Genomic DNA, 25,280 nt, shown 5'->3' with positions numbered 1-25,280 from the left:
TATTGAGGCTTTATTCGTCAAACCTGTTCATGTACTTATTCTATATTTCATATGATGAAAGTGAAGGCCTTTCACATTTGGCTTTTTCCTGTATCAACTTTGCTTCTGGAGTTCGCCAGATATCACAAGTCCCCTGAAAGGTGATATTTATAACTTTTCTGTCTTATTCTATGGCATAAAAGATGAGATATGCATTAAATTGAGTCTGAAAGAAACAATTGGCTTCAAGCTTGGATTTCAGATTTTTTCAAATGAGCAGTAAATGACAATGGGACCATTTTAATGCAAATATCTTGCAAAGTAAGCCCTTTTTATGTCATTATTTATTATTGGCTTCAGCTGTGAACTTCATTCAAAATGGGCACAGAAATCATTTCTTTTTCTGAGTAGATCACAAACATGAGTCAGCTGTTCATATCAAGATCAGAGACTTCCGTCTTTAATGAATTTCTTCAGCTGCTGGACCCATGTTGGTGGGTAAATATTGGCAAATGTTGATGAAGCAACTGAGTTTAAATCATATTATGTCCCTCGATATCATCACCCAAAAAGCTACGTTTTACAGACGATTGCAGCTTTAATGACGCGTGGTCATTCTACAAAGTAGACTGGAGACATGAAATCCTTAACAAAAATATGAATCCAAAGGCCTCAAAAAATATCTTTCATACAGTTTGAGTGGAGGAAAACGTTCTCAGCACTGGGGCCTAGTGACCTACAAGTTGGTGATGGAGGGGTCAAGTCCCCCACCTATCCATCGTCTTGAGCCCGGTGAAGGCAGGATTCACCCTGGACAGTCGAGCACAGAACAAACACACACACACGCAGACAGACAGACAACCACTCACACTCCCAATCACACTTATTGGTAACGTCGCGGAGAGGTCTGCAACACGTTATGTTTTAGCTTCACGGTAGCAGCTCCCTGAAGCTTTCATAATGTGTCGTGTAAATAGACATTTGTTTTCATTCCACAGCTGTTTTTCAAAAATGGATGAAAATGGGTAAATAAGGTAAATCAGCTCGAACTTTGAGGAAAAGAAAAAGGAAAAAGAAAAGGAAAACAAAGGTAAGAAAAAAGAGAAAAAGAATGAAAAAAAATGAAAAAAATGAAAAAAAAAGTTGCTGGGAAAGCTAAAACTGGTCTGACTATTAGGAAACAGAGCGGCCGTAAACTGCTAAAGAGGATAACATTGCCAAGGTGTATAAAATGGCTGAAGTCAAAAAGGCTCTTTTGGTAATAAAGGTAGCAGACTCTTGATTTAGGGTCAGCAATTAACCTCACATGTGTGTTTTTGTGGAGTGTGGGAGGAAACTGGAGCGCCACGTTCAACATTCAGCGTATTGAAGGATGAAGTAAGTCTGGAAGGTTTAAGCTTCTTTTCATGAAGCTCTCTCCCGGACCAATAGAAGGAGAGGTAGGACCTTATCAAATACATTTAATATTTCATCATATCACTATATATTTATTTGTTGGCAAAAAAAAATTATTTTTAATTTATTATTTTTATACCCTAGAAATGCTAACCCTAACTTCATCCATGGGTGTTTTTCCTTTGCTGTGTGTTTTTAATTTTTTTATTATTTTAACAGGTTGGCTTACCAGTGGTTGTTTACTTTGAAGTGACTTTTTCCAAAGCCAATAGGCAGTGAGCTAGTGTGTCGAACTCTGTAGCACATGAGCACTCATTTGGACAGGCTTTACGTTAGACTCTTTACTGTTAAAAACTCTGTGAGGGAACCAGCTGTAAGTGTATCTTACGCATTTCATTAGTTTGATGTCAACATAATGTCTGCATGATTCTGCATTTATGATAAATATCTTTGTCAAACCTTACTTCTGTGTTTCTCAACACTTTTCTCAAATAATGAAAATCTTAGTGCCCTATGAAGGCAAAAAAAGAAAAGAAGAAAAAGCGTAACACTTTTGTTATAAATCAAGTGGATATAAACGTGTGTCAACTATGTCCTGTATCATGGATTTTATTCCTTTGCTCCTGATTCACCTTTCATTCTTCCAGCAGTGCTGTGAATGTTTAATGACATTCTTTAAAGGTGTTACCTGTTTTGTGTGACATTAGACGAAGCAACGTCAATTTCCAAAGAGAAAGTGGGAAACCTCTCTTATTCCTGTTTTAATATGTTTCAGTTTGCACAGTGAAATGTGTCTGAACAAGACATTTATCACTTCAAAGGGAAAAAAAATGACATTTTGCACAAACACCTACAGTCAGTTCTCAGGAGTTAGCAACACGAAGAATAGGATTTATTCATTTATTAAATAATGGTGAATCTGGTTGTAACAGTCATTTAACAAGAGTCAACAATTTGACGAGAGATAAGAAGTAGCCTTCATCACACTGTGGGGGGACTTTTATTATGGTGATTTGTCTTCAGCACAACATGCCACCATCAGAAGGTTCAATCATCAAAGCTAGATTGACACTGATAGATCTTCATGCTTTATCAAGGTTTTCTGATGCTCGGGAGGCATAAACATTTTAGTTTATTGTTGCTGTTTGTGTCACGGATGTTAGTTCCTATGGAAAAATAAATGCTCATGGATTGTTTGTTTCTCATTCTAAATTTGATCATTTTATTATTTCTGAAGCTTAGTTTGTTGGCAGGAATCAGACAACCAAATGCCAATTACAATGATCAGAAAATATCAGTCGCTAAAGCCAAGGGAATTTAACGGTTGTTGATGAGAGACATTTTCAAAGGCATTCCAATCCAACTGCTTCAGTAAAATCAATATGGAAGTATTTTTTGAAATGGGAAGTTGTGAGAAGGTGATGTTCCCTTCTCACTGTGAACTTACTTTTTCACTTACTTTCGCACACACAGTGTTTGGTGTTTTCACCTAAGAACTATTAAGTGGGGAGTGCTTGTGAACATTGGGAGTTTGTGTTAGGGATGGGTTGTGGCGCCACAGTCAGCTAGTGGATCTGGCTGAAAACAATCATCTCGGTTTTTGATTCATTGAGGCAAAGACAATTCATTTCCAGCCAAGATTTTGGAACCTCTAAACAATTTAGTAGAGGCTGTGATGAACCTGCAGAATTAGGTCTAATTTGTAGGTAGATCTGCACATTGTCAGAGTAAAAGCCTTGAGCTTCCTTTCTCCGTGACACAGCTTAAAATTCTCATTGTGAACAGCAGCATCCAGCTCCCACTGACTCTCCTCCTCTCCTGTTACTGAGAGGAGCGTCTGCACCTCGTTGAAATGCCGCCAAGCGACATATGTAAACAACAACGTGATGGTTTACGACCGATATTTATATATTGCGAGCATCGAGAGTGATGGTCGTCACTATCAATCAGCAGATGGCTGCGTTGTCAGTCCTCCTTATGAGACCCCTTCCTTGGTACCCGGTACCAAAATGGAGGGGTGACAAAACTCCGTACTATCCACAACTTTTGCCAGTGGGGCCACACGAAAACCCGTCCCGCCCCGTTCTGTCCCGGCACAAAAAGTGCGGTGGGACCGCAGCTTATGATTTGTACTGCCGCAGTGTTAACATAGTTTAAACAGTCACTCAAACCCTTTTGAGAGCCAGGAAAGCAAGCAGCCTTGCTTCTTTAATGACTTCTTGTAGCTAATGGCGCTTTTTCACAAGCTCCTACTCAGCCTTACTCGACTTGACTCGACTCGCCGCCGATATAATGCTGAACAAACGTGCTTCGGACATCAGCTCAAATAATACATTTAATAGTATATATTTTTATATGTTTATTAATATTACAACAAAATGTGGATCGTTACAATCGTGCTTCACTGTCCGGTGTTTCAGTTTCACTGCTGCCCCTGTTAACTGGTGACTTCTGCCACAAGCCTTTAGCAGCAGCTGATGTTAAAATATAACAAGCAAACAGTACAATACTTTAAACTTTAATGCAAATGCAGTTAAACGATGTTCGCCAGGACAGCTATGGATTCTGGTCGGGTTTTTAACATCTGCTGTGAAAAAGGGACACTCAAGGAAGCCGGTCACCAGTTAACAGGAAAACCATTCAATCCAAAACACAGCGGCTCGGAAACCTCCCAATAATCGTAGCGGGTCACTCCGTCGAGCTCCCTCGGAATCCTCCGGTCGGCCACTCGACAAAAAACGCCTCCACATCGTTGCCGCTCCACAGGGTTTATTTTTTGTGCGTCTATCTCTATTTGTGAGCATTTTTGTTGCGATCGGTTTAAAAAAATGACAGGGTGAATGAGTCGCCTTCGGACTCATCTGTGTCGCGATGCGCCGGCCAATCAGTGGCCTGCCGCCTGCCATCGTCACATTTTCTACTCGCCTTAGCTCGCTTTGAACCTCAGCTGCGTAGGTACCACGGAAGTTCCTGGTAGTGGGGTAGTTAACACGTAATGGAAAAGTGTCAATATCAAGTAGAATTATGTCAATTAAGCCTGAGGAGGAATTAGTAGAAAAGCGCCATATGTCACTGACAGTCAAACAGAGTGAAACTAAAAAAAAGAGAGGACACAAAATCTCTGTTACACAGACACAAAACTCTGATACACAGGTAAACGTCACAATAATACACAAAGGGTCATTAAGAACTTGCTGAATATGCACATGAACATAGCTAAAGCTAGCACATAACAACTGTGGCGCTATGCCTGATGGCTGTAACTGTCTTTTGACTGTGATCAGACGTGGACTCTCATGCAATGAGTGACGTTTGAGCCAGATCCGAGCATGTACACCCCACTTCCTGTTTCCAGCAGATGGCGCTAAGCTGATGGTCGTCATTGTGGCGTCGCTGTGATGGGGGTCGGTCTCTGATGCAATGTTTGAACTTTGAGGCCGATCAGACCATTTTCAGGCTATTTACATTGCACCTCCTGTTCCGTGGCGTGATTGGCCATTGCTGTAATGGCAAATTGAAATGTATTGTCTGTATATGCAATGAAAAATGAGATTTCATCTGTACAAAGATGATTGTGTACACAAATGTTCTCTCTCACCCTGGTTTAACAATTGCCTGTTGTCATTGGCCACAAGACCATGACAACGGCCGTCCATGAATTGCTCCCATAGTGCTACGTAGGATCTTTCGTAGATGAGAATTGCACAGTGTGTAGCGGCCAAAAGCTGGTGTGACTCTTACAATTCTGCTGCTGTGTTTTTCCTCTTCTGACAAGTTAAAGATTCATCAATCTGATTAGATTGTAAAGGATAAATAAAGAGGATTTCTCATGGCTGAGAATGAACTTTATAAATTTTCCTTTATATTAGAATTTCTGTCAGTGTCATGCAGATTGTCGCATAAAGATGCTCCAAGCCTCATGTTACTGCGACTCTTTTGTGCCTTTTGTTTTCAACCAGACTGCACATCTGAGGCACGTCTGTACCTTGTCAAGTAAGGGCTGTTCCGATCCTAATCAGAGCCGTCGGCCTCAAGAACTCTGTAGTCGTCAAGTGGAGTTTAATCTGGTCTGAAAAGGCTGCCTACCTCACTGTCGCACGCAAAAAGCCTTGCTTACAACTGGCTGCTGTTCGACAAATTGCAAAGCCCGCTGAAAAGGCTCTGACAAGACATTGATCAAAGAGGATCATCAAAAAGCTTTCCATGCTCACTTACTGTATGTTTTTTACTCTGCAATTTGTCAACAACCTGACAGAATCTTGTCTGTGGGTTGTTTTGATTTTTTTTTTTACTTGTCTGAGTGCCTTTTTTTCCATTTTAAGGCATATGGACTCTATTATTTTGTCATAACTTTCCCTTCACGTACAGCCATTTTTTTTTTCAGATTTAAAGACTGAGCATGTAGCGTCAGTTCACTAAGGCTCCGTTCACACACGAACGTTTGGAGTGAAAACGCATAATCTTTCTGTTGGTTTTTTTTGTTTACCAGGAGAATCTGAACTGGGTGTCATGACACTCTGAAGGCCGCCATTGTGGTGTGCGTGCCCAGTGTCGGCATTCTCCATGCAGTCGGTGTGTTTTCAAAGAGTTGCGTTTCCTCCCGTTTCCACAGAGAAAGATTCACAGGAAAAATTCAACCACAAGCGCCATATAAAGCAAGAATCCCCAACCACTGGGCCACGGACCAGTACTAGTCTGTGCATCCTCTGGTACTGTGCTGCAGAGATAAAACAGAATAAAATGTTTTATTTTGAAAAAGTACATTTCCATTTCCATCAGTCTGCATTGAGCTCGCTGTCTCAATTTTTTTTTTCATGCATCGTTAATTCTTCATTAAGGCCTGGAAAAAAGAAATGTCAGTCCACGGGAAAATGATGCTGCTTAAAACTGGTCCATGGTGAAGCAAGTGTTGAGGACCATTGCCATAAAGCACAAAAATGCATTTTCTTCTTTTTTTTTTTTCTGAAGATCTCTCTTACAGGGTGTAATAATTGCACCAATTACTAAACAGCTGTAAATTGTGCGTTCAATGAATTTCACTGATTCTATATTTCATGCACTTTAATTACCTGGTGGGTCTTTGAAAGACGTCTCCACACCGACTCCTTTCCCGTGAGCTAATGTCTACTGTACACAAACCCACTGTGTACACAGGCATCTGAGAGTCATTCTGCGTGAGATTGTGATCTTTTTCTGTACCCATCATTTCACATCAGACACACGCATTTAAACAAATAATGAGGGATGATTCCCACCTGGCGTGGCGATTATAAAAACCCCATTAGCGACACTGATCAGCTGGCGACTGATAATTGGCTCAAACAAAGTCAGATTGATACGATGGTCTCGGTGTCTTACCCTTTAGGAAGGCAAAGTGAGACGGATGGCGCTCGTAACAGATGGCAGGGAAAAACCATCAGATGGATCCGCGTTGCAGTGGACAGAGTCCGCACCCTGTGCTCATTCGTTACCCTGATGATTACCTGAGGCTGGCAACAAAAGACTGCAAGATAATAATTACCTTTTTATTCAATATCAAACAAATAATACACTTTATTCAAACGTGACCAGACAGCAGACACTTTTTGTTCTGTCATTGTTCATAACTCTCGAGAAAGAAGTCGTAAATCTTGCTGAAACACTGTAACAAATGCTATAGGTTTTAAAGTTTAACACAGTACACGGAAATACGTTGGTACACTTGATGAAGATTGATGAGTGAATCAGTCAATCAAATAAAACTGTATATTAAAGAAAGCATTAAAAATGTACGTAAAGACCCCATAAACTGAATAAGACCTTTACCCAGTTTTTTTCATCTCATGTCTATGAGCTAATTATGACTTTTATGTGTTGATTTGTGACAAATAATATACAAATAGACTTTTCTCCTTTTCTCTTCCAGCGTTGAATGTGTGATGACTCCTCATGCACTGATTCTCCATCCAATAGAAACTTTCTAAGCAACAGCTATAGGAGACATTTTTGGGACATTTCACTGTAGTCTTTATTAAATTGGCTTCACGTTATAATTGTAGTAATTGTTTGGTTTGTGTGAAATTATTGACATTTTCATTATGTATACTCTGCACCGCAGCAAGGAAACACTTTGATTGAAAGGATATTATGGCACTACTTCACCGCTCAAAGATGAAATGAGGCTGGATGTCACAACTTAACTAAACTGCCTTGACAGCCCCTGGTGTTTCTAACCACGACTTTGAAGTGCAGGTCCCACTTCAATGAGAATGGCTTTTGAAAGTGTCAATCAAATACGGAACACACCCTTTTAACTTTTCTGTTTCAGAGCAATACATAAATGTCCGGGATCAAACGTTGGTCACATTGGTTCACAGGGTCTTTAGGAATGCGCCTGAGTGTGCCTCACTGAAAACATAAATGCTAAATTACTGCTTTTAAAACTTTTAGACAAGACACAGGTTAAAGTTTCCATGCCGAAGTAACAGAACATTCAAATCTTCTTCTTTTAACGCGGGATCATCAACAGCCTGAAAGCCTTCTTCTCTTCTTCTGTGCTTCTGCAACACTGTAAAATTAAAGGTACACAAGTCAGAGGAGGAGAGTGAAGCGGAGCGAATGTGGCGCCCTCGGCGAGGTTTACTCACAAAAGAAAATGGATAGCATGTCTTTGATTTATGAGACAATGTGCCACTCAATTTACGTGATCGATGTAACATGCAAACATAAAAATGATGATTCCTAAAAGCACGAATGGAGAATCCAGTAGATACACGCTATCTATGCTTGTATAGTAGAATAGTACAACTTTATTGTCATTACACTGAATTGTTGATTGCAGATGCAAAGAAGCAGTAAAGTGCAGTTAAAGTGAGGGAATGCTACACTATGGAGTACTACTACTACTACTACTACTACTTATTAATATTATTAATATTACAACAACATGCTTTAGACAATATGAACAGTAACTCGGGTTAACAATGTGATATATAAAGGGCTGAAAAAGGAGCATTTTGACTGAAATCTGGAAAAATCTGGACTTATTTTATATTTTCATTTTGTAGTCATATTAATGGCCTTTGCTTTACATTTGAATCAATGTGAGCGTTTCCATTTTAATAACTTACTTCAGTGTTACTATTTGGAAGTTGAATCCCCCCCCCGCGCCTTTAGCATTTGCCTGCATTGCCTAATAGGTCAGCTGGCGCGACGCATATGTTGGTGGAACACAACAGATTTGATTTCTTTTATCCCAAATTACTTTTCATCCTGTAGATTTAGTAAAAAACAACAATAATGTTTTCATGTATCATCTGCACCTTGGCATATTAACTGTGAGCAGGATTCAGCAAGATCTTCAATTATTATGGTAATGTATTAAAAGGGAGGGGGGGGCAAGAACACCAAATTACTTCTTTCTATTCTTCTTTTCTCTTTTTTTTTTTACTCTGGATGTGTTTTTTCAGTCGTTAATCTCATACGGAGTAAAAATTGGATCACTGTCTGTCAAATAATTGCAGAATTTCAGGCTCGGTGAATTATGTGTCTGTCCTCCTCCTGGCAATTTGGAAATATGCCCCGAAGGTGTGGAAATAATTACCCAAGTGCTGTGACAGGAAGTCTTATTTCACATATCAAATGTGTCACAAGTTTAACCACCATCTGTTCCCTCCTCTGTGGCCTGTATGTGACGGTCTGACTTTCTCCGTGGCTCACTTTCATTCTATTTATGCACCTTTTGAAAGGGTCACACGAAATCTTTCATTAATGATCTGCACATGTTTTGCCGAGGAAGATGGAACGGGATATTGAAGCCATCTTTGCTCGATAGCTAATGAAAGCAAGTGTGTTTGGTATTGATCGATTCGATTACTTTATATCTTATTAAAGATTGAGCTGAGCCACAAGCCAACGGGTTTGAGATGTAAGTGGATTTACATCCATAAGCGCCAAACTCCCCTACTTGAAAGTAAACAACAAATAAAGTAGCCACCTGAAAAACCCAAATCAAAGCAGTATCATGTAAAAGAATTTGCATTTCATTTGACCTTCTGATGTATGTTCATCCATCTTCTGCTTAATCCTGAGCAGGGCCGTGGGAGCCGAGCCCAGATTATTACGGGACACACGCATACTCACACTCACACCTAGGGGCATTTTAGGTTCACAGATTAACCTCACAGGCCTGTTTTCGGACTATGGGATGAAACCAAAGAGGCGAGAGCACGAACCACAGTGCTGCCTTCTTATGATAAAGTTAATAAAGTTATCATAAAAGTCATGGGGAGCCAGCTGAGGACATGTATTATTTTGTGAGTATCTTTGATCTAAATGTCTAGTTCTATGACGCTATTACAGTTCTTGTTTTACAAATTTTACCAATGTGTTTCTTTTTTTTTTACTCTTCCTCCTGTTAAGCACCTTGAGATGTAATTTGATTTTAAAATGTGGTATACAAATAAAATCTATTATTATTATAATTATTATTGTTATTGTTGCTGTTGTTGTTGTTGTTGTGTGTTCATTAGGAGATCGGCTTCCACGTGTTTGTGCACAATATGGAGGTATAACCATTTTTTTACGTGCAAAACTCTAATAGAGCACCAATAAGCTTAACCAAGTACATCCAATATGTGTTGATAAAACCTGCACTTGTTGAAAAGGGAGCACATATGTTTTTATAACAGATGAGTTCACACAAGACCAACAAGCCACTCGTCCAAACTTTTTTCTTTGAATTAAATAATAATAAAAAAAAAACAAAGGCTCTGGTCCCCAAAATCTTGTGCTTCATCAGAAACTTCGGCTGGATGAGCTTACTGTCATCCAGTTTATCTCTTCTTTAACTTTTATGAACAGAACGTAATCGGATGATAACTCAAGTGCTAAAATGAAAACGTGTTTCTCTTACCGTTTACAGCAGAGTGCAGATCTTCTTTTTCACCTTGGTGGGCTGGGGGCAGAGGACAGCTCGGATGGCCTCATCAAACACAGTCTTCAGACCGCGCTGGGTCAGGGCGGAGCATTCCAGGTACTTTACTGAATCTAGAACACGGGAATAGACCCACACACAGTTGAAGGTAAGAAATATGCTCTGTATTGTAACCAACTTCTAAAACTGATCAGTAACACTCAACACGGTATGGGCTGAGTGTTACTGATCATAATTGAATTATTACTTAGAGTGGGACAGCATGAGTTAGAATCTGAGAGTAATGGAAACGTTTCATTCTCAAACAACTCCAGCTGTCAGTTTCACATCTGCTTGACAAAACACTGCTGACAGTATTGCACACAAGTTTTAAATTGATTGAGAAATGGAATTCTGAATGATTTATAAGAAATAAGTACATTAATTATTATTAGCAATATTAAATTGAACACACAAACATTGAAAAAAATAATTAAATGAAGCCGAATAGTCTTTTGTTGTTTTACACAACAACGTTTCAAGTGAAAACACATTGTTGTTGAATTTTTGTTTCAGAAACGTTTTGTGTTTACATGGCAATGTTTTGAGAACGATGTTTGTTTCCACGGAATCAGCAGAAAACGTAGTTAGAAAACCAGGCCATGAGTTCACACTGTTGGTTGGTTTTGGAATGAAACCACACACACACACACACACACACACACACACACACACACACACACACACACACACACACACACAGGCAGACAATGATATGCTATAAACACAAACAATGGCAAGACGTGAGTTGCATTGCTATTCTGGGTGACTCTCAACTATTAAACTACCAAGTCCCAGGAGAATATTGACTGGGAGTTATGACACTCTGGAGGCAAACATTGTTGATATTGTCCATCTACTCACACATGTGCAGAAGAACTATTTACGACAGCTCTGGGCCCTCATCTATAAAGGTTAATTATGCACAAAACAGGTCCTGAAAGATGTCTACGCCACTTCCCATGCAAACTTTGTGATCTAAAAAAAACAAAAAACGCTGTGACGATGTGCTGCAGATCACTTGTTTATTCTTTTATTAGTGATGCCACTACTATGACCACCAAATAACATCATTGTCCCGGTCTCGGCTTCCCCCATGTCTATTTCGCTCTCAGTAAAATTCAGTTGCTCGCGATCAGCAGGCTGATTGAGATTGCAAAAAATATTAACAAGGCACTTTGCATTGACCATTTATGGTAGAATGTGGGTGTGTTTGGGGTGAGATATGAACTGCGTTACCTTCCAGGTGGACTGTGATCTGTAAAGGGAAAGTGCGTGCAAAACAGTTTTACTGATCCGGATATTTTTTGGCACGTGCCATCTTTAACTTTTGGGCGCAAGTTAATTTTTAGTATGGGTACGCAATGTTTTTTAGATGAGGCTCCTGTGGTGGGCATGTGCCTTTCAGAAAAGTAGTTTTCCCCCCATTTCTATGAAGACTGTGTTTTTGAAAAGTTCCATCTTAAGAGCCATTTTCAAAAAGTAACATTTTCAGCTGTTGTGTAAACAGGGCCTGAGTTTCACTGACTTAAGAGACAACATTCTGTCTGTGTGCATAACAAGTCCTAACAAACCAAAATAAATCACCAAAAAGAGCTGAGTAGACAATCTCCATACAAAATCAGGCGTCATCTTTCCACAAAACACCCGTTTCCTCACTCCAGACATCCTGTTTTTTTTTATTTAGGGCTTCATTAGCGTCACATTGACTGATTAGAAAGGTTAGTAATCTTCAAAGCTTTGAGGTCCCGTTCACACAAAAACATTTTCAAGTGAAAACAGAAAACATTGGTCATGTTTCCAGGTCTGTTTACATGGCAATAGTGCAAAGAGCCACTGAAAACAGAACTATTTGAAAACAGCTCCCCAGGTGGAACTTTTTGAAAACTTTCCAAATCTGTGGAAACAAGGTAAACGCAGCTTTTTGAAAATGCCCCAAGTCCATCTCCGTGGGAAAGAGGGAAAGCGCAATTTTATGAAAATGCTGCAACTGTGCTTGCGCATCATAGTAAACAGTTCTTCTGCAGGAGTGAGTAGATGGATAATTACAATAATTGCACCCTCTAGTGTCAAGGCTCTCAGCTAACGACATCGACTTCAGCATTCCTGCCGTTTCCATGTAAACGGATATCGTTTTTAAAACATTGCCATGTAAACATGGAACTTTTCAGAAACAAACAACAATGCGTTTTCACTTGAAAGTTTGCGTAAACCGAGCCTGAAACCAAATCTGCGACAGCATCCGGTGCGTGACTGACCTATCTCTTTAGCCAGAGCAAGGCCTTGTGGGTAGGTGATTGGCGCGAGCTTCTTCTCCTTTAGCTTCTCGATGGTGTCCTTGTCGTCCCTCAGATCCAGCTTGGTGCCCACCAGGATGATGGGTGTGGACGGGCAGTGGTGGCGAACTTCCGGGTACCACTGGCAGGAACGGAAGATAATAAAAGTGTTGAGGATGAAGGAAACGGCAGGAGGTGAGAGGCGTTCGAGGACCTCCGGTACAAAAATGTGGATGAAAGGTGAACAAAATTGACATGAAATGAATTCAGATGGAATTCAGGAGGAAGGAAATATCTGAGTAATCTCTGATGCCTGCAGATTACCGTTTTCAGTTCATCCTCAGCTTATATAAAAAAAAATAGGTCAACAATGGCTTTCTATTACAACTCAACAATGTATTGGATAAGCAGATGCGTTTCCTGCACTCAACCCCAAGCAGGTCTTCAGAATCTGCCTACAATCTATAGAACCTTGAAAGGGACTGAAGAAGGAGCAATAGTTTATCTTCTTTCCCCTCTCTTCATTCCACCTCCTCTCATCTTTGCTCCCTTCTTTAACTCCATCATGGATTTCCTGGCAAACCGAACCTATTTGAGATCAGATTCCTCCTGATGAACCACACTTACTTTTTTCAGTTAATTATCCTTGAATCGATTATCGCGTCGACGTACAATTTGGTCAAAACTGACCAAAATCACGTGTTTGTCATGATGATAGCTTGAAAATATTTCTAAAGAGTTACATATCTCTCAAGGAAGGGATGTAACATCCTGTTATTATATTGAATAATATAATAACAGGATGTTATTATATTATATTGAATAAACTACTGAGTCATACCTGGCAAGAGTAACATGTTTTGTAAATATGACGTGGATGTTTAACACATACTGTAGAATCCAAGTATGGCTTGGATTTCCTTACTCTCATAAACTCGCTTTAATTAGTTTGGCCGATATGTGGAGGTGGCCAAATGTGGTCATTCGGCCCAACAAAGGGTTAACATTTCGACCTTTTCTTCATTATGTTGCCTCCTGGCCTCCTTTAATACCAACTAATGGAGTTGGAACCATGTTCCTGTCGTTACTATAGAGACACAGAGGTGGACCAAACTTTTAAACGATCGATTCTGCTGCATTGTTGCACTGCGCGGTTGTAGGGAGGTTATTTATAGAGCTGAAGAACCTGAGTGGTTCATGCTGTTGAGGCTTGCGTTTGCTATGAATCCACGAGAAACGGGGGAAAAGAGACCGTACAAATGTGAAAGTACTTAAAGGTATACTCCCATGTTGTCATACAATCTGTTTTTCCAGTGGATTCATGGAGGAATAATTTAACCTCTGTGACCCAGAAGTGGAATTACAACAGAGATGGATGGATTTAAAAAAATGCTTTTATTTTTGTAATACTGACCTAAAAGTAAAGCCTCGTCTCCAAAACGCGTGGGACGTGTGAAGAAAAGATTTTCATAAATGCAAAAGAGGTGATGTAAAGGTGCTACGAGTTTCAAAATTTTTAAAGTAGTCCTAAAAATAATTATTGAAGTACAACTACTAACATAGTCCTCAAAATGTACTCTGTTACAAGTAAAATGACTGTTGTTGAAAACACTCAATTGCACTTTATTAAAAATGAAACAGACATTCAGCTAATTTTCTTTTTTTTCACCGATTGATGTTTTATTTTTGAAAATCGTAGGTTCTCCATTCAATTTACCTTCATAAAATATTTGAGCAGATCTATGTGGTCGATGTTGGTTTGAGAATTCTGCATGAGATGTTTTACTCATTGACATCCTGCGTCTGTTTACATTTCACACGATCTTTCTTTTGATCGATCGTCGTAGGCGTGTGTCACTTGTCATTATGTGTGAATGCATTTCTGTTGATAAAGCAAGGGTCTATATTTAGTAATGTAATAATTTCTTGGTGAATGAGGAGAACGTTGTGTTTGTTCTGAGATCGGTGTTTCATTCAAGTGAAATCAGGATCATTTTACACATACTGCAGCCAGTGACAATGTCCTCCAATCCAAAACCACACAGAGCAAAATCTCATATAAAAATGACATGCTGTACAGTTTATTGCTAGTAAATTTAAAGTAATGAAGTTAATATCTTGGAACAGAGTCCAATAAATCTCATGTGGTTGAAAGTGGCAGTTTTTATAATTAGAGTATAAGGGACTATGGAGGACTGCGATACCCCAGATGTAGAACGGAGAGGCACTGAATGCACCAATCAAGACGTCTTTTCACTTAAAGGCGGTGAGACGAACCACCTGCTGTTTATGATGCTATGAGAGGTTTCGATCTGTGACTGAAGACGGATGAATGGAAACCAGCAGCCGCATGTGGCTCCGCTCACAATGACACAAGAGCAAATTAAGAAGCCCCATAAGAAATATCTCTGCTCTGCCTCCAACCTGCATATTGTTCAAAGACATGAAAACGGAGTCACCTACTAAGAACGGACAGTGTGTATCTTTTATACACACACACACACACACACACACACACACACACACACACACACACACACACACACACACACACACACACACACACACACACACACACACACACACACACACACACACACACACTGTGTGGGTGGCTGTTTGAAACAATGCGTCACCAACGACTCACTTTGGCTCTGACGTTCTCGTACGATGCCGGGCTCACCAGGGAGAAGCAGATCAGGAAAACATCCTGCATGGACAAACACAGAGGAGCCATGAGCTTTAAGACAGTGACACCCTCGCTCTGTGTCTCACGTGGTTAAGATGATTGAAAAGAGCAAATTTCCTATTTAAGTATCCCACATGCATGGTGTGTGGCTTTATTGATTATATTTAATCAACACGAAAATTCAGTGGTACTGTTGTTAAAATACATGGTAAGCTGTACAAATGTAAGAAATTATTGTTGACAGACAGACAGATTGATCGATAGATAGATAGATAGATAGATAGATAGATAGATAGATAGATAGATAGATAGACAGACAGACGGACGGACGGACGGACGGACAGATAGATAGATAGACAGACAGACAGACAGACAGACAGACAGACAGACAGACAGACAGACAAATCGATAGTCTTTCCTCATATTAAACTTCCTTTTATTCATTTTCTGTTCTTTTTTTGTAGAAATGTAACGAGGCTCTCTCTCTCTCTCTCTCTTTCTCCCTTTATATATAAAATATCATACATATACTTTATATATGATATTTTATATATTTAGATAAATAATTTTGTCACAGCTGGAGACAAAATGATTTTAATCTTTGTGTGTGTGTGTGTGTGTGTGTGTGTGTGTGTGTGTGTGTGTGTGTGTGTGTGTGTGTGTGTGTGTGTGTGTGTGTGTGTTGATTTATACCGTCTGTGGATAGGACAGTGGGCGGAGCCGGTCATAGTCCTCCTGTCCAGCTGTGTCCCACAGGCCCAGGTTGACCGGCTTGCTGTCCACCATCACATTAGCTGAGTAGTTGTCAAACCTGCAGAGAGTAAAACAGGGTCAGCGATCAGTCAGTCGCTCTAATTTAAGTGATTATTTCAACAATCAATCAATCAATCAATCAATCAGTGGATGTGTCACTGACATCACATGTCCAATCATCTAAAATCTGGTTTTATTGAACCGAGAGAAGAAACTTTATGGCAGAACTGCTTTTACAACCTTGATTACTTTTACTTTTTTCAAATATAAGAAAAAGGAAGGAACTATTCAAAAGACACATGAAGAAAAGACATTTTCAATATGTAAGCGTTGTTGAGTCTTCTCTTTATGCTCAAACCGGAAAACATGCAGTGAGATATAATAACATTTATGCAACACTGACCCCGTGTGGTCACCTTGCAGAACTACAGTTTATGCATCCATAACAGGAAAGTCCATTTTTAAATCCCTAAACGCAATGAGGGGCTTCTCATTTAGGTTTTTCCGCAGCTGATGACATAATCATTACATTCAGGATATTTTTAGGCAGACAACACATATAACCTTCTTCTATTACATACCTGGAGTCGAGCTTATTATGGGAGAGAAAGATTATAAAAACATTTACAGAGAATTTAGAGTCATACTTTTCCACCAAACACATGTTTTTGGACAGTGAGAAAAACACCGGAGTATGAATGATCATGCAGACTCTGCAGAAAGAACTGGACTTGAACTGGGGGTTTGTGTACTGTGAGACACCCGCGCTGACACCATGAAAACATGTACCTACTCTAAATACATCATATAACTCATTCAGAAACTTATGATTGAAAGACAATTTAACACTGATGTCTTCAACATTCATATCGTTTATATTGACTCGTTTTTATTTCAATTTATCACCAAGGTAAATGTCGTCTTTTAAATATAATTATTTAGTTTTTAAATGTGATTGATTCACAGCACTATTTCCTAAAGGTGCTGTGTAATTCCAGCCGTTATATCACTAATTAGCACATGTTGCCAAAAATACAATCGCTTGTTGTTCAGTTTGTTTTAATTAAACAGTTTCTCTGTTGTGGATTTGAGACCAGGTTAAACATTTAAAAGCTTCTCGTGAAAATCCGGGTCACATCACATAGTTTTTGTCATTATTTAACAGTGAGAGTCACAGTGAATTTAACATGATCAGTAGTACATCCTCCTTTTAGCTTCTTATGATCTTATACATTTAAACAATTTGGACAGTCTGATGTCCAAAGTTAAGGTGTTTTGTCATTATTTTGTTCAATCACTGTAAACTAGATCCCCTCTTAGTTTTATTGATTATTTGAATTCATTCGGGCTGCACAGTGTGTGTGCAGTGCTTTGCACTGCAGCTTCGGGGACATGAAACTCAGGTTTGATACTTTTTGTCTCCAGCTTCTCTAAAGAATAGACAGACATGTAAAGATAATGAACTGAACTGGCTGTGCATGTGTGTTATACTTCAGGTGGAATCCACTTCAGGCCCACTGGTCATAGCAGGTGTGGAAATGAGTATGGAAAAATGCTTTATATATATAAAAAAAAAACAATCTTAAGTTTTCAAAGGAGCTCACAACTGTAACAATCATACATAAATGATTTGGACTGGATAATGTACCAACCACAAAATCATTTGTATTTGTTAAATGTATTTATTTTTTCCATTACTTATATAAGCATAGTATGGATAAATGGAATATCAACATTAGAGCCCATATCTTTGAAATCGAAGAATTTGCTGGGAGGTGCGGTAGGAACTGGTGTCTTCAGGTACAGTGGTGAGGGGAAAAAAGCCTTTTATTATTTCGTTTTGTTTTGTTTTGTTTTGTTCCAGTGACCAAGTTACTTTGAAAATTTAAGACATTTTCCATATGAATGCTATTTTTTTTATTGTTTTGCTTTGTTTTAATATGTGGCTGGTCTGCTTACTCTAAAAGGGAGATGATTGATTTATTTTTTTCCTCCAATTTATATAAACTGTCAAACACTTGTTTCAAAAATGTCAATGTCCTGCCGTCATTGCAGTTCCTCAACTAACCTGCAGATGGAGTCATTGCTCTAGATCTTAATCCACACAGAGGCAACGCTTGTATACTGCATTTTGGAGAGTTAGTTTGTGATTGGCTGATAATTGGGCTGATATCACAACGGAATGGGCAACTGCACATAGAAAACCTGATACGAAGCACAGTGCAACCCCCCCCGTCTTTGTGATGGACAGACGAACAGGAAAGATAATTGAAGTTCGCTGTGCCATGTTGAATGTCCACTGACCATCTATCCTCACTGCAAGAAGGCTTCACACCCAACTGCACTCATCTGAAACGTTGTTTATCTGCAGCTATTTACAAATCATGCAATAAAAAACAGTACCATCAAAAAAATAAAAAAATATTTGGACTGATGCACCTCAGTAGCTCAGGGCTATGAAAACTCTGCTTAGAGAAGAAAACGACTTTTTTCCCCCACTAATTGCTGCAATTGGTTGAGTTTTTCCAAGAAAGGTTTTCTCAAAGAAATGAATGTGTTTTCCTCACCTGTGGGCTGCTGCCAGCCCGGACCTGTCTACGCAAACACTGATCTTACACACACACACACACACACATGTACACACACACACACACACACACACACACACACACACACACACACACACACACACACACACACACACACACACACACACACACACACTGTACATTTCTTGATCACCACTCATGCAACAGGTAACAGACACACTCATGCTGCACACACTGTGTGTGTGTGTGTGTGTGTGTGTGTGTGTGTGTGTGTGTGTGTGTGTGTGTGTGTGTGTGTGTGTGTGTGTGTGTGTGTGTGTGTGTGTGTGTGTGTGTGTGTGTGTGTGTGTGTGTGTGTGTGTGTGTGTGTGTGTGTGTGTGTGATACTCACACAGTAGGAATGTATTCCCCTGGGAAGGCATTGGTTGTGTAGCTGATGAGGAGACATGTTTTACCCACAGCTCTGGAATCAAGTAAAAACACACAGAGAAACACGTTAGAAAGGTGAAAAACATTTTTAAAAGGATTAGCTTTTTAGTTAATTCCACAAACCTGCAGTAACGTGAACATCAAGTTGGACCAAACGTGTCCACTGACATTAAAATTTATCATAAGATGATGAAAGAAAACAACAGTCATGTCAATGTGAATGATATTTAAGTTTGTATGTAACAATGGCAGGTTAATCAGTGAGCCTCGTCCATAAAGAAGAATAAAAGCAGAATAAACAGTATTATAACACAAAAGTTAGAGGTCCTGAAAACTATTCATCTAAATAAAATTACAAATAAAACACAGACAAAAAAAATTTGATGAACTGAAGAGGAACTGTAATACAGCAACTCATTACTGCCACCTATTGGCCATGATTGGCATTCCATACATTTTAAATACTGCACGTATAGAGCGTGACTGAAATTCTTCCAAAGAAAGTTGTCAAGGGGAAATTTGATATATAATTCAAAAGGCCGTCTTCACGGCAACATTTTCAAGTGAAAACAGAAAACTTCCATTGCGTTTTTGGGGGGGTCGTTTAAACAACAGCGTTGCTCGGAGCCACTGAAAATGCAACGTTTTGAAAACAGATCCCAAGATGGAACTTTTTAAAAACACCCGACTCATTCTCCATGGAAACGGGGGGGGGGGGGGGGGGGGGGGGGTTAACTTTTTGGAAATGGTGATTGTTCTGCTGCACATGTAGACGGACAATAAGAACAATGTTTGCCTCCAGAGTGTCGTGACTCCCAATCCGCATTCTCCTGGGACGTGGTTGCTTCATAGTTGAGAGTCACTATTATAACAATCCAGCTTGGCCATCTGTCCATATGAATGTCCATGTACTCACCATTGTTAATGTATATATCTTTCTTTTTTTCTCTCTGCAAAAATTATGCGTTTTAACTTGAAATGTTGTGTAAACGAGGCCTTAGAGTAATCAATGGAAATAGATTGTTTAATTTCATTACAGTCTTTATTATTTCATTTAAGCCATTATTACAAACAGCAGTTGGTTAGAGAATAGCCAGCAGGCTGATGTGTCATTGATTTAATTTTTCCTCTTGGTGAAGTGTATGTGATATGTCTATTTTCCTTCGTCAGTCTTTGGACATATCTTTTTTTGTTACATTGCTCTGTTCCAACATCTTCTTCCTCGTGAGTTCAGTCAGTGAGGATCAGGATCCTGGCAAGTTTTAGTGGTGCGCTTTAGCACTGTCAGCTATCACATCAAAACAAAACAAGAAAAACAGAGCAAATATCCCTATAGAGAACTACAATAAATAATAAGTCTAGTCCTCCAGTCCTCTCAGCGTAAATACGGGTACCAGCTGAAAGGATGATTTCTCTTTCATATATAACATTGGAGGTCCCCGCCCACCCTGTGGGACGCCGCACGGCACAAACAACATGGCAGAATCACAACATGTCAGTACTGAAATAAATGCCAGACTTCCTGATGTTTTTCACTTTATAATATGTCATAGTTAGCAACTGTTGGGATCCGCAGGCATTCCTGTCACTTTTCTCAGACCGCTTGAGAATAGCGGTTTTGTTTTTACCAGTGAGGTCCGCTTACGGTTTTTTGGTGAAGTGCTAATGTGCTAATGTCGGGCGGCGATGCTTACGTTAACCAGTGGTTGCAGTCTTGTCTCAATTTTCCGAAGCATGAAGAACGAGCATGTTGGCCCTTTGTGGTCGTGTGTGAGTCAAACAGGAAGTAATCCGTTTCAGAAGCATCGGCGCAACGTGAAAACAGGAACCAACCAGACGATGGTATCGGAAAGAAAAGCCTCCAACTTCATGATTCGATCTTTCTCTCATAGACCCTTTTGTTCTGAATTTGGTTCTGAACTTTAGTTTCCCCCGTGGATACATCCGACATTTAGCTTTGTAAACCTTTCAAAACAAACGTCTTCATCGGCTTTTCTTTGTTTCTTTCTCACCTGCTGCTCTTCCTTTTTTCCTCCATTGTGTCACTCAGGGTGGTTTTTCTATTGGTTGGACACCTGCAACCATAACTATGTACTTTCTGGCATTTCTTCTACATTTAGTCCAAGACACCCATTTTCTAATCACTTGGTACGTTCCAGTAAGCAGAAGCACAGAAATAGAACACTGAACCAACAAACTATACTCTAGTAATGCCCTTGGGGAAATCCTTTTTTTGTATTTACCCATTTGTGGTATGCGATGGGCAGCCACATTAGGGCCCTCGTGGGGGAGCTGATGGGGGTCAGGGGTTTTGCTCAGGGACCCTCAGTGGTGACATGTCTGCCGTGGTATTTAAAGCTGTGGAGTCCACTTCTCTAACCTCGAGGCAAACACTATCAAAACATGCTAAATTATCATTAAAGACAAAAACAATGAGAAAGTCCTCCTTCAGGAGTGGATTGAGCACACAGTCATATCCACAAATCCTAATCCTATTGCTGTTCATAAGAACCTTTTTGAAATATTTATTTTGGAAATGTGGCAACTTGCAGTCGAAAGAAACTCACCATGGTAACAATTTTCGGGGAAATGTTTGGCTTTGCTGCCAGTTCTCAGCAGTGGTGATTCCTGGTATTGCAACATGATCAACGTTCCCCCCCAAAATCTAAAAGATATATTTCTCAAAAAACCTTTAAACGGACACACCTCCAACTGTTAGCACTCTTTCCTTGTTTTAAGCCTTTTAAATAGATGTTTTATTTTTGTAAAATTCTCATGAAAGTGGAAGAAGTCCACTGGGGGAAAAAAAAACAAACGCTCATGGGTAATCAGACGCACACCTTGGGAACAAAACCAGCAGTTAAAAATGTTTTTTTTTTTTACTTCACAGTGAAAGAGTTTTCTTCAAACCAGAGAGTGACATAAGTAGTTTCAGCTCACATGTTTTGAACAACCTTTTCTTTTCTTTTTTTTTCCGGCATAAACTTCATCTAATAACCAAAGGTCTAGCTCTCATTGCAAAACTAAGTTTAGTTATGTTTCCATTTTAAAACAAGGCCTTAACCAATTCTGATGTGAAATTCTAAACTAATCCACAATTCCTCCAAATATGTCCTATCTGATGAACTTTTGTCGGAATTCGAAGAGAAAAGCTTTTAAACAAACAGTCCGTCCTTAGTGAGAAACAAGCTTATGTTCAATATATAGAGTGTGTCAAACTTCCCTACGACCTCAGACCAGCTTCCTCTTCTCGGTCTGCGCAGAGAAGCGCTATTTCTTTTTTTGGCATCTGGTCGAGTCACATGGACGAACACACACATGTTCCAACAGAACAGCCGCTGGGCTTTGTTTTAAACTTTTCAGGTCAAAAAGAAAAAAAAAGTATTACAGGCCTGGATATGTGTGAAACCTCTTAAAGACAAACGTTTGAGACATTCTGTCCAGGATTTGTCATATTCATACCTGAGTCATCAGGTGATGGCCGAGGTCCAAGCTTTTCTGAATTATGTGGAAATAAGAGATTTAATCCAAACAGCTGTGATTGCCTTCGTTCTTTCAAAAACACACATAAAACGTAAAAAAAAAACTGCAGCGAAACAAAATATAATTCGACCAAATTGTTTTTGTCACTAGAAGTCTTTAGTTCTTTTTTTTTTAGAATTGTGTGCTTTTTGTTCGTGTCTTTTAAATTTCTTCCTGATGTTATTTCAGAAGACACAGAATATATATGTATATACATTTCACTTTAGGCTACATCTTGTTTAGATCTGTCAAGGTATCCCATGACTGGTGACATTCAGCTGTTCGGTTGGGCAATTTTTTGTTGCTCTTTTCACTGAAACTTTTGTAATAGCAACTTCTTTAAAAAAAAAAATCTGGTAAAAAGAGTTCAGCTAATAAACGTCTTGTTCAAAAAGTCTGGATCCATTATAAAGAATTTAATGTTTTGGTTCTTACAATGTGAATTTAGTTTAAAGATGTAAAGCTGTTTGATGAATCTCGGTGCTTCGAAAAATCAGGAATCTTGTTTAAATGATCTGGGTTTGGTTTGAATATCTCTTGTCTTCCTTTGAAAGAACCAAGCTCCAAGTAAAGCGGTCTTTTAGAACTTTGAGTCTACTTTAGAGAACCTGGGTCTCTTTAAAGGAGTCTGCTCTGATTTATGAAGCAGTTTTTCCATTGAGGAGGTTAAAGGGTTAAAGTCTTTGTGACGCCTACAGATTTTCCCATATTATATTCTGTAGTTTGTGGTGAAACAACTAAATATTGATGGAAAAAAAAAAAAAACAATCAACTGAAAACCAGGACTAGTTGCTGCTAGTGGTTAACTTAAAGCTGGTTTTGTGTTCTCAGCCATCCACATCACCGTTTCCTTTCACCCTCTGGACTCAGTCTCTGATTACAGCATCACATTTCATCGTTCTCTGCATCAAATAACTCCTACATCCACCTTATTAACTCACAAATATGGTAATATGCTATGCCAGAAACGCAAACCCTCTCCAAATATACTGTTGTTGATTATCACTGGAGTTGGAATATAAGGTTTTCACATGACGTCTGAAGAGGAAACACATTATGTTTGTATTTTCAATGCAGAAATGTTTTGTATTTACACGGCAACATTTTGTAAACTATGTCCATTTACAAGGACATGGCAGGAACGCTGAAAACGATGCAGTTCGTACGCCGGGCCACAAGTTACTGCTTAAGTTGGTTGATTTTGCGATGAAACCAAACGTGCGGAGAACAACACACTATGGGCATTAATTTGTGAGGAGGAACAGATTGGATTGGGATTATTACGGTGACTCTCAACTATAAAACTGCCAAGTCCCAGGAGAATATGGACCGGGAGTCACGACACTCTGGAAGCAAGTATCGTTATTATTGTCTGTTTGTCCACATGTGAAGAAGAAGAATTTACTATGACGTTCACTTGTGCAGTAGCAACGTTTCAGAAAAGTAGTTTTTGTTTTTTTCCCCCCCCGTTTCCATGGAGTATTTTCAAAAAGTGTCAAATTGGGAGCCGTTTTCATTAAGTAGCCTTTCCAGCGGCTCCCAGCACCGTTGTCCTGTATGTGTTTGCTTCTGTTGAGTTTCCGTCAATGTGCCTGTCAGAGGTTTTCTTTTTTTTACCGCTGCCCGCTGATCAGTTGGAACCAACTCTGCAACTTCCGCTTACCAATTTCCTCCTTCGTGACAACCAACTCTTCTGCCCCACCTTCCAAGCTTAAAAAAAAATGTGTAGAACTCTTCGGATCCAACCAGGGTTTTCAAATCTTAAAGAGTAGAGTTTAGACTTCTGATCAAACGTCTTGACATTTCGACTGAGGAACTCCTCTGTTTGGCGTTTCGCGGGTTTCCATCTGCAGACAGCAGCTTGTACTCTTGAGTTTTGCAGCTTCAAAGCATACCCTGCATGTTCTGGCCTGCACGGCTCCTCTCAGCGCCCTCGCTCTGAGTCCCAGCTGTCAAACACACACCTCGAGATCGAGACGTAACCCTGGACAGAGCATGCTCTCCAAACAAGTCAAACAAGCACAGAAACCTTCAGGTTCTCCTGAGAAAAGACCGAGTGACATCGTCTGCAGAAGTCGATCGAACTGTCACCCGCGCCATTCGAGGATCTAGTTGCTCTAAAAGGCGGACCCAGCGCTCGCAAATCCAGAGCCCGAGGCCAAACATCTCCAACGTGGAGGGTCAAAACCAACACCAGAGTTTTTTACCTATCAAGGAAGCTCAAATTATTAAAAGGTGAATTGAAATAAAGTCAAGGCGTACCCATCTCCCACGACCACGCATTTGATAGCCTGCATCCTGTTCCGCTCAGCGTCGCTCGCGCTTCTTCACCCCGACAGAAACAGACCCGTGCAGGAAGGTCGAGGGAGCTGAAGAGCATGCAGCTACAGGAAATTGTTGCACACCTCCCTCACTCCCCTCCCTCAGCTGCACTTTTTTTTCTCTCTCTCTCTTTCGAACTATCTTCCCTCATTTTTGCACTCATCGCTCCTTCCTGTTTTCTCTCTTTTTCTTCCTTCTAAACAACTCGACCTGCCCCAACAGCAGGGTGAGCGATTTGGACGGAAAGTCCTTGCTGCAATAAGATAAGTACAAAGGGGAAGATGCCGCAGCAACAATGCCAGCTTTCTTTAAAACTTCCTCCTGTACATGTTTTCACTCTTTCATGCATGAGCTGAAGAAGACACAGACGTGATTCAGCACATCACAAAGGCTCGTCCTCTTTTCCTGGAGAT

At 39.8% G+C, this 25,280-nt stretch overlaps 1 protein-coding gene across 1 annotated transcript; it reads right to left on the bottom strand.

Moving 5' to 3' along the window:
- Window positions 1-6,878: 6,878 nt before the first annotated feature.
- On the bottom strand, window positions 6,879-25,028 carry rac2 (Rac family small GTPase 2). Its single transcript, XM_080463299.1, has 7 exons — window positions 24,808-25,028; window positions 18,986-19,057; window positions 15,986-16,103; window positions 15,251-15,313; window positions 12,586-12,745; window positions 10,268-10,401; window positions 6,879-7,921 (listed from the first exon to the last, which is right to left on the bottom strand). Exons 1-6 carry the CDS (start codon window positions 24,840-24,842, stop codon window positions 10,271-10,273), a joined length of 579 nt encoding a protein of 192 aa, XP_080319425.1. The 5' UTR covers window positions 24,843-25,028; the 3' UTR covers window positions 6,879-7,921; window positions 10,268-10,270.
- Window positions 25,029-25,280: the final 252 nt, after the last annotated feature.

The sequence above is a fragment of the Lipophrys pholis genome (genome assembly GCF_963383615.2).
Source record: "Lipophrys pholis genome assembly, chromosome: 5".
NCBI lineage: Eukaryota > Metazoa > Chordata > Actinopteri > Blenniiformes > Blenniidae > Lipophrys > Lipophrys pholis.
Note: the sequence above shows the minus strand (reverse complement) of the source record. Positions and strands in the feature narration are given on the sequence as shown.

Bases quoted from the DNA above. Each gene is read 5' to 3' on its own strand.
- rac2 (XM_080463299.1), bottom strand. From the start codon at position 24,842: ATGCAGGCTATCAAATGCGTGGTCGTGGGAGATGG. The intron at 16,104-18,985 runs GTGAGTATCACA...TACTCTCTGCAG, and splicing joins GGGGAATACATTCCTACTGT to GTTTGACAACTACTCAGCTA. The intron at 10,402-12,585 runs GTCAGTCACGCA...CCCGTGTTCTAG, and splicing joins TGCTCTGGCTAAAGAGATAG to ATTCAGTAAAGTACCTGGAA.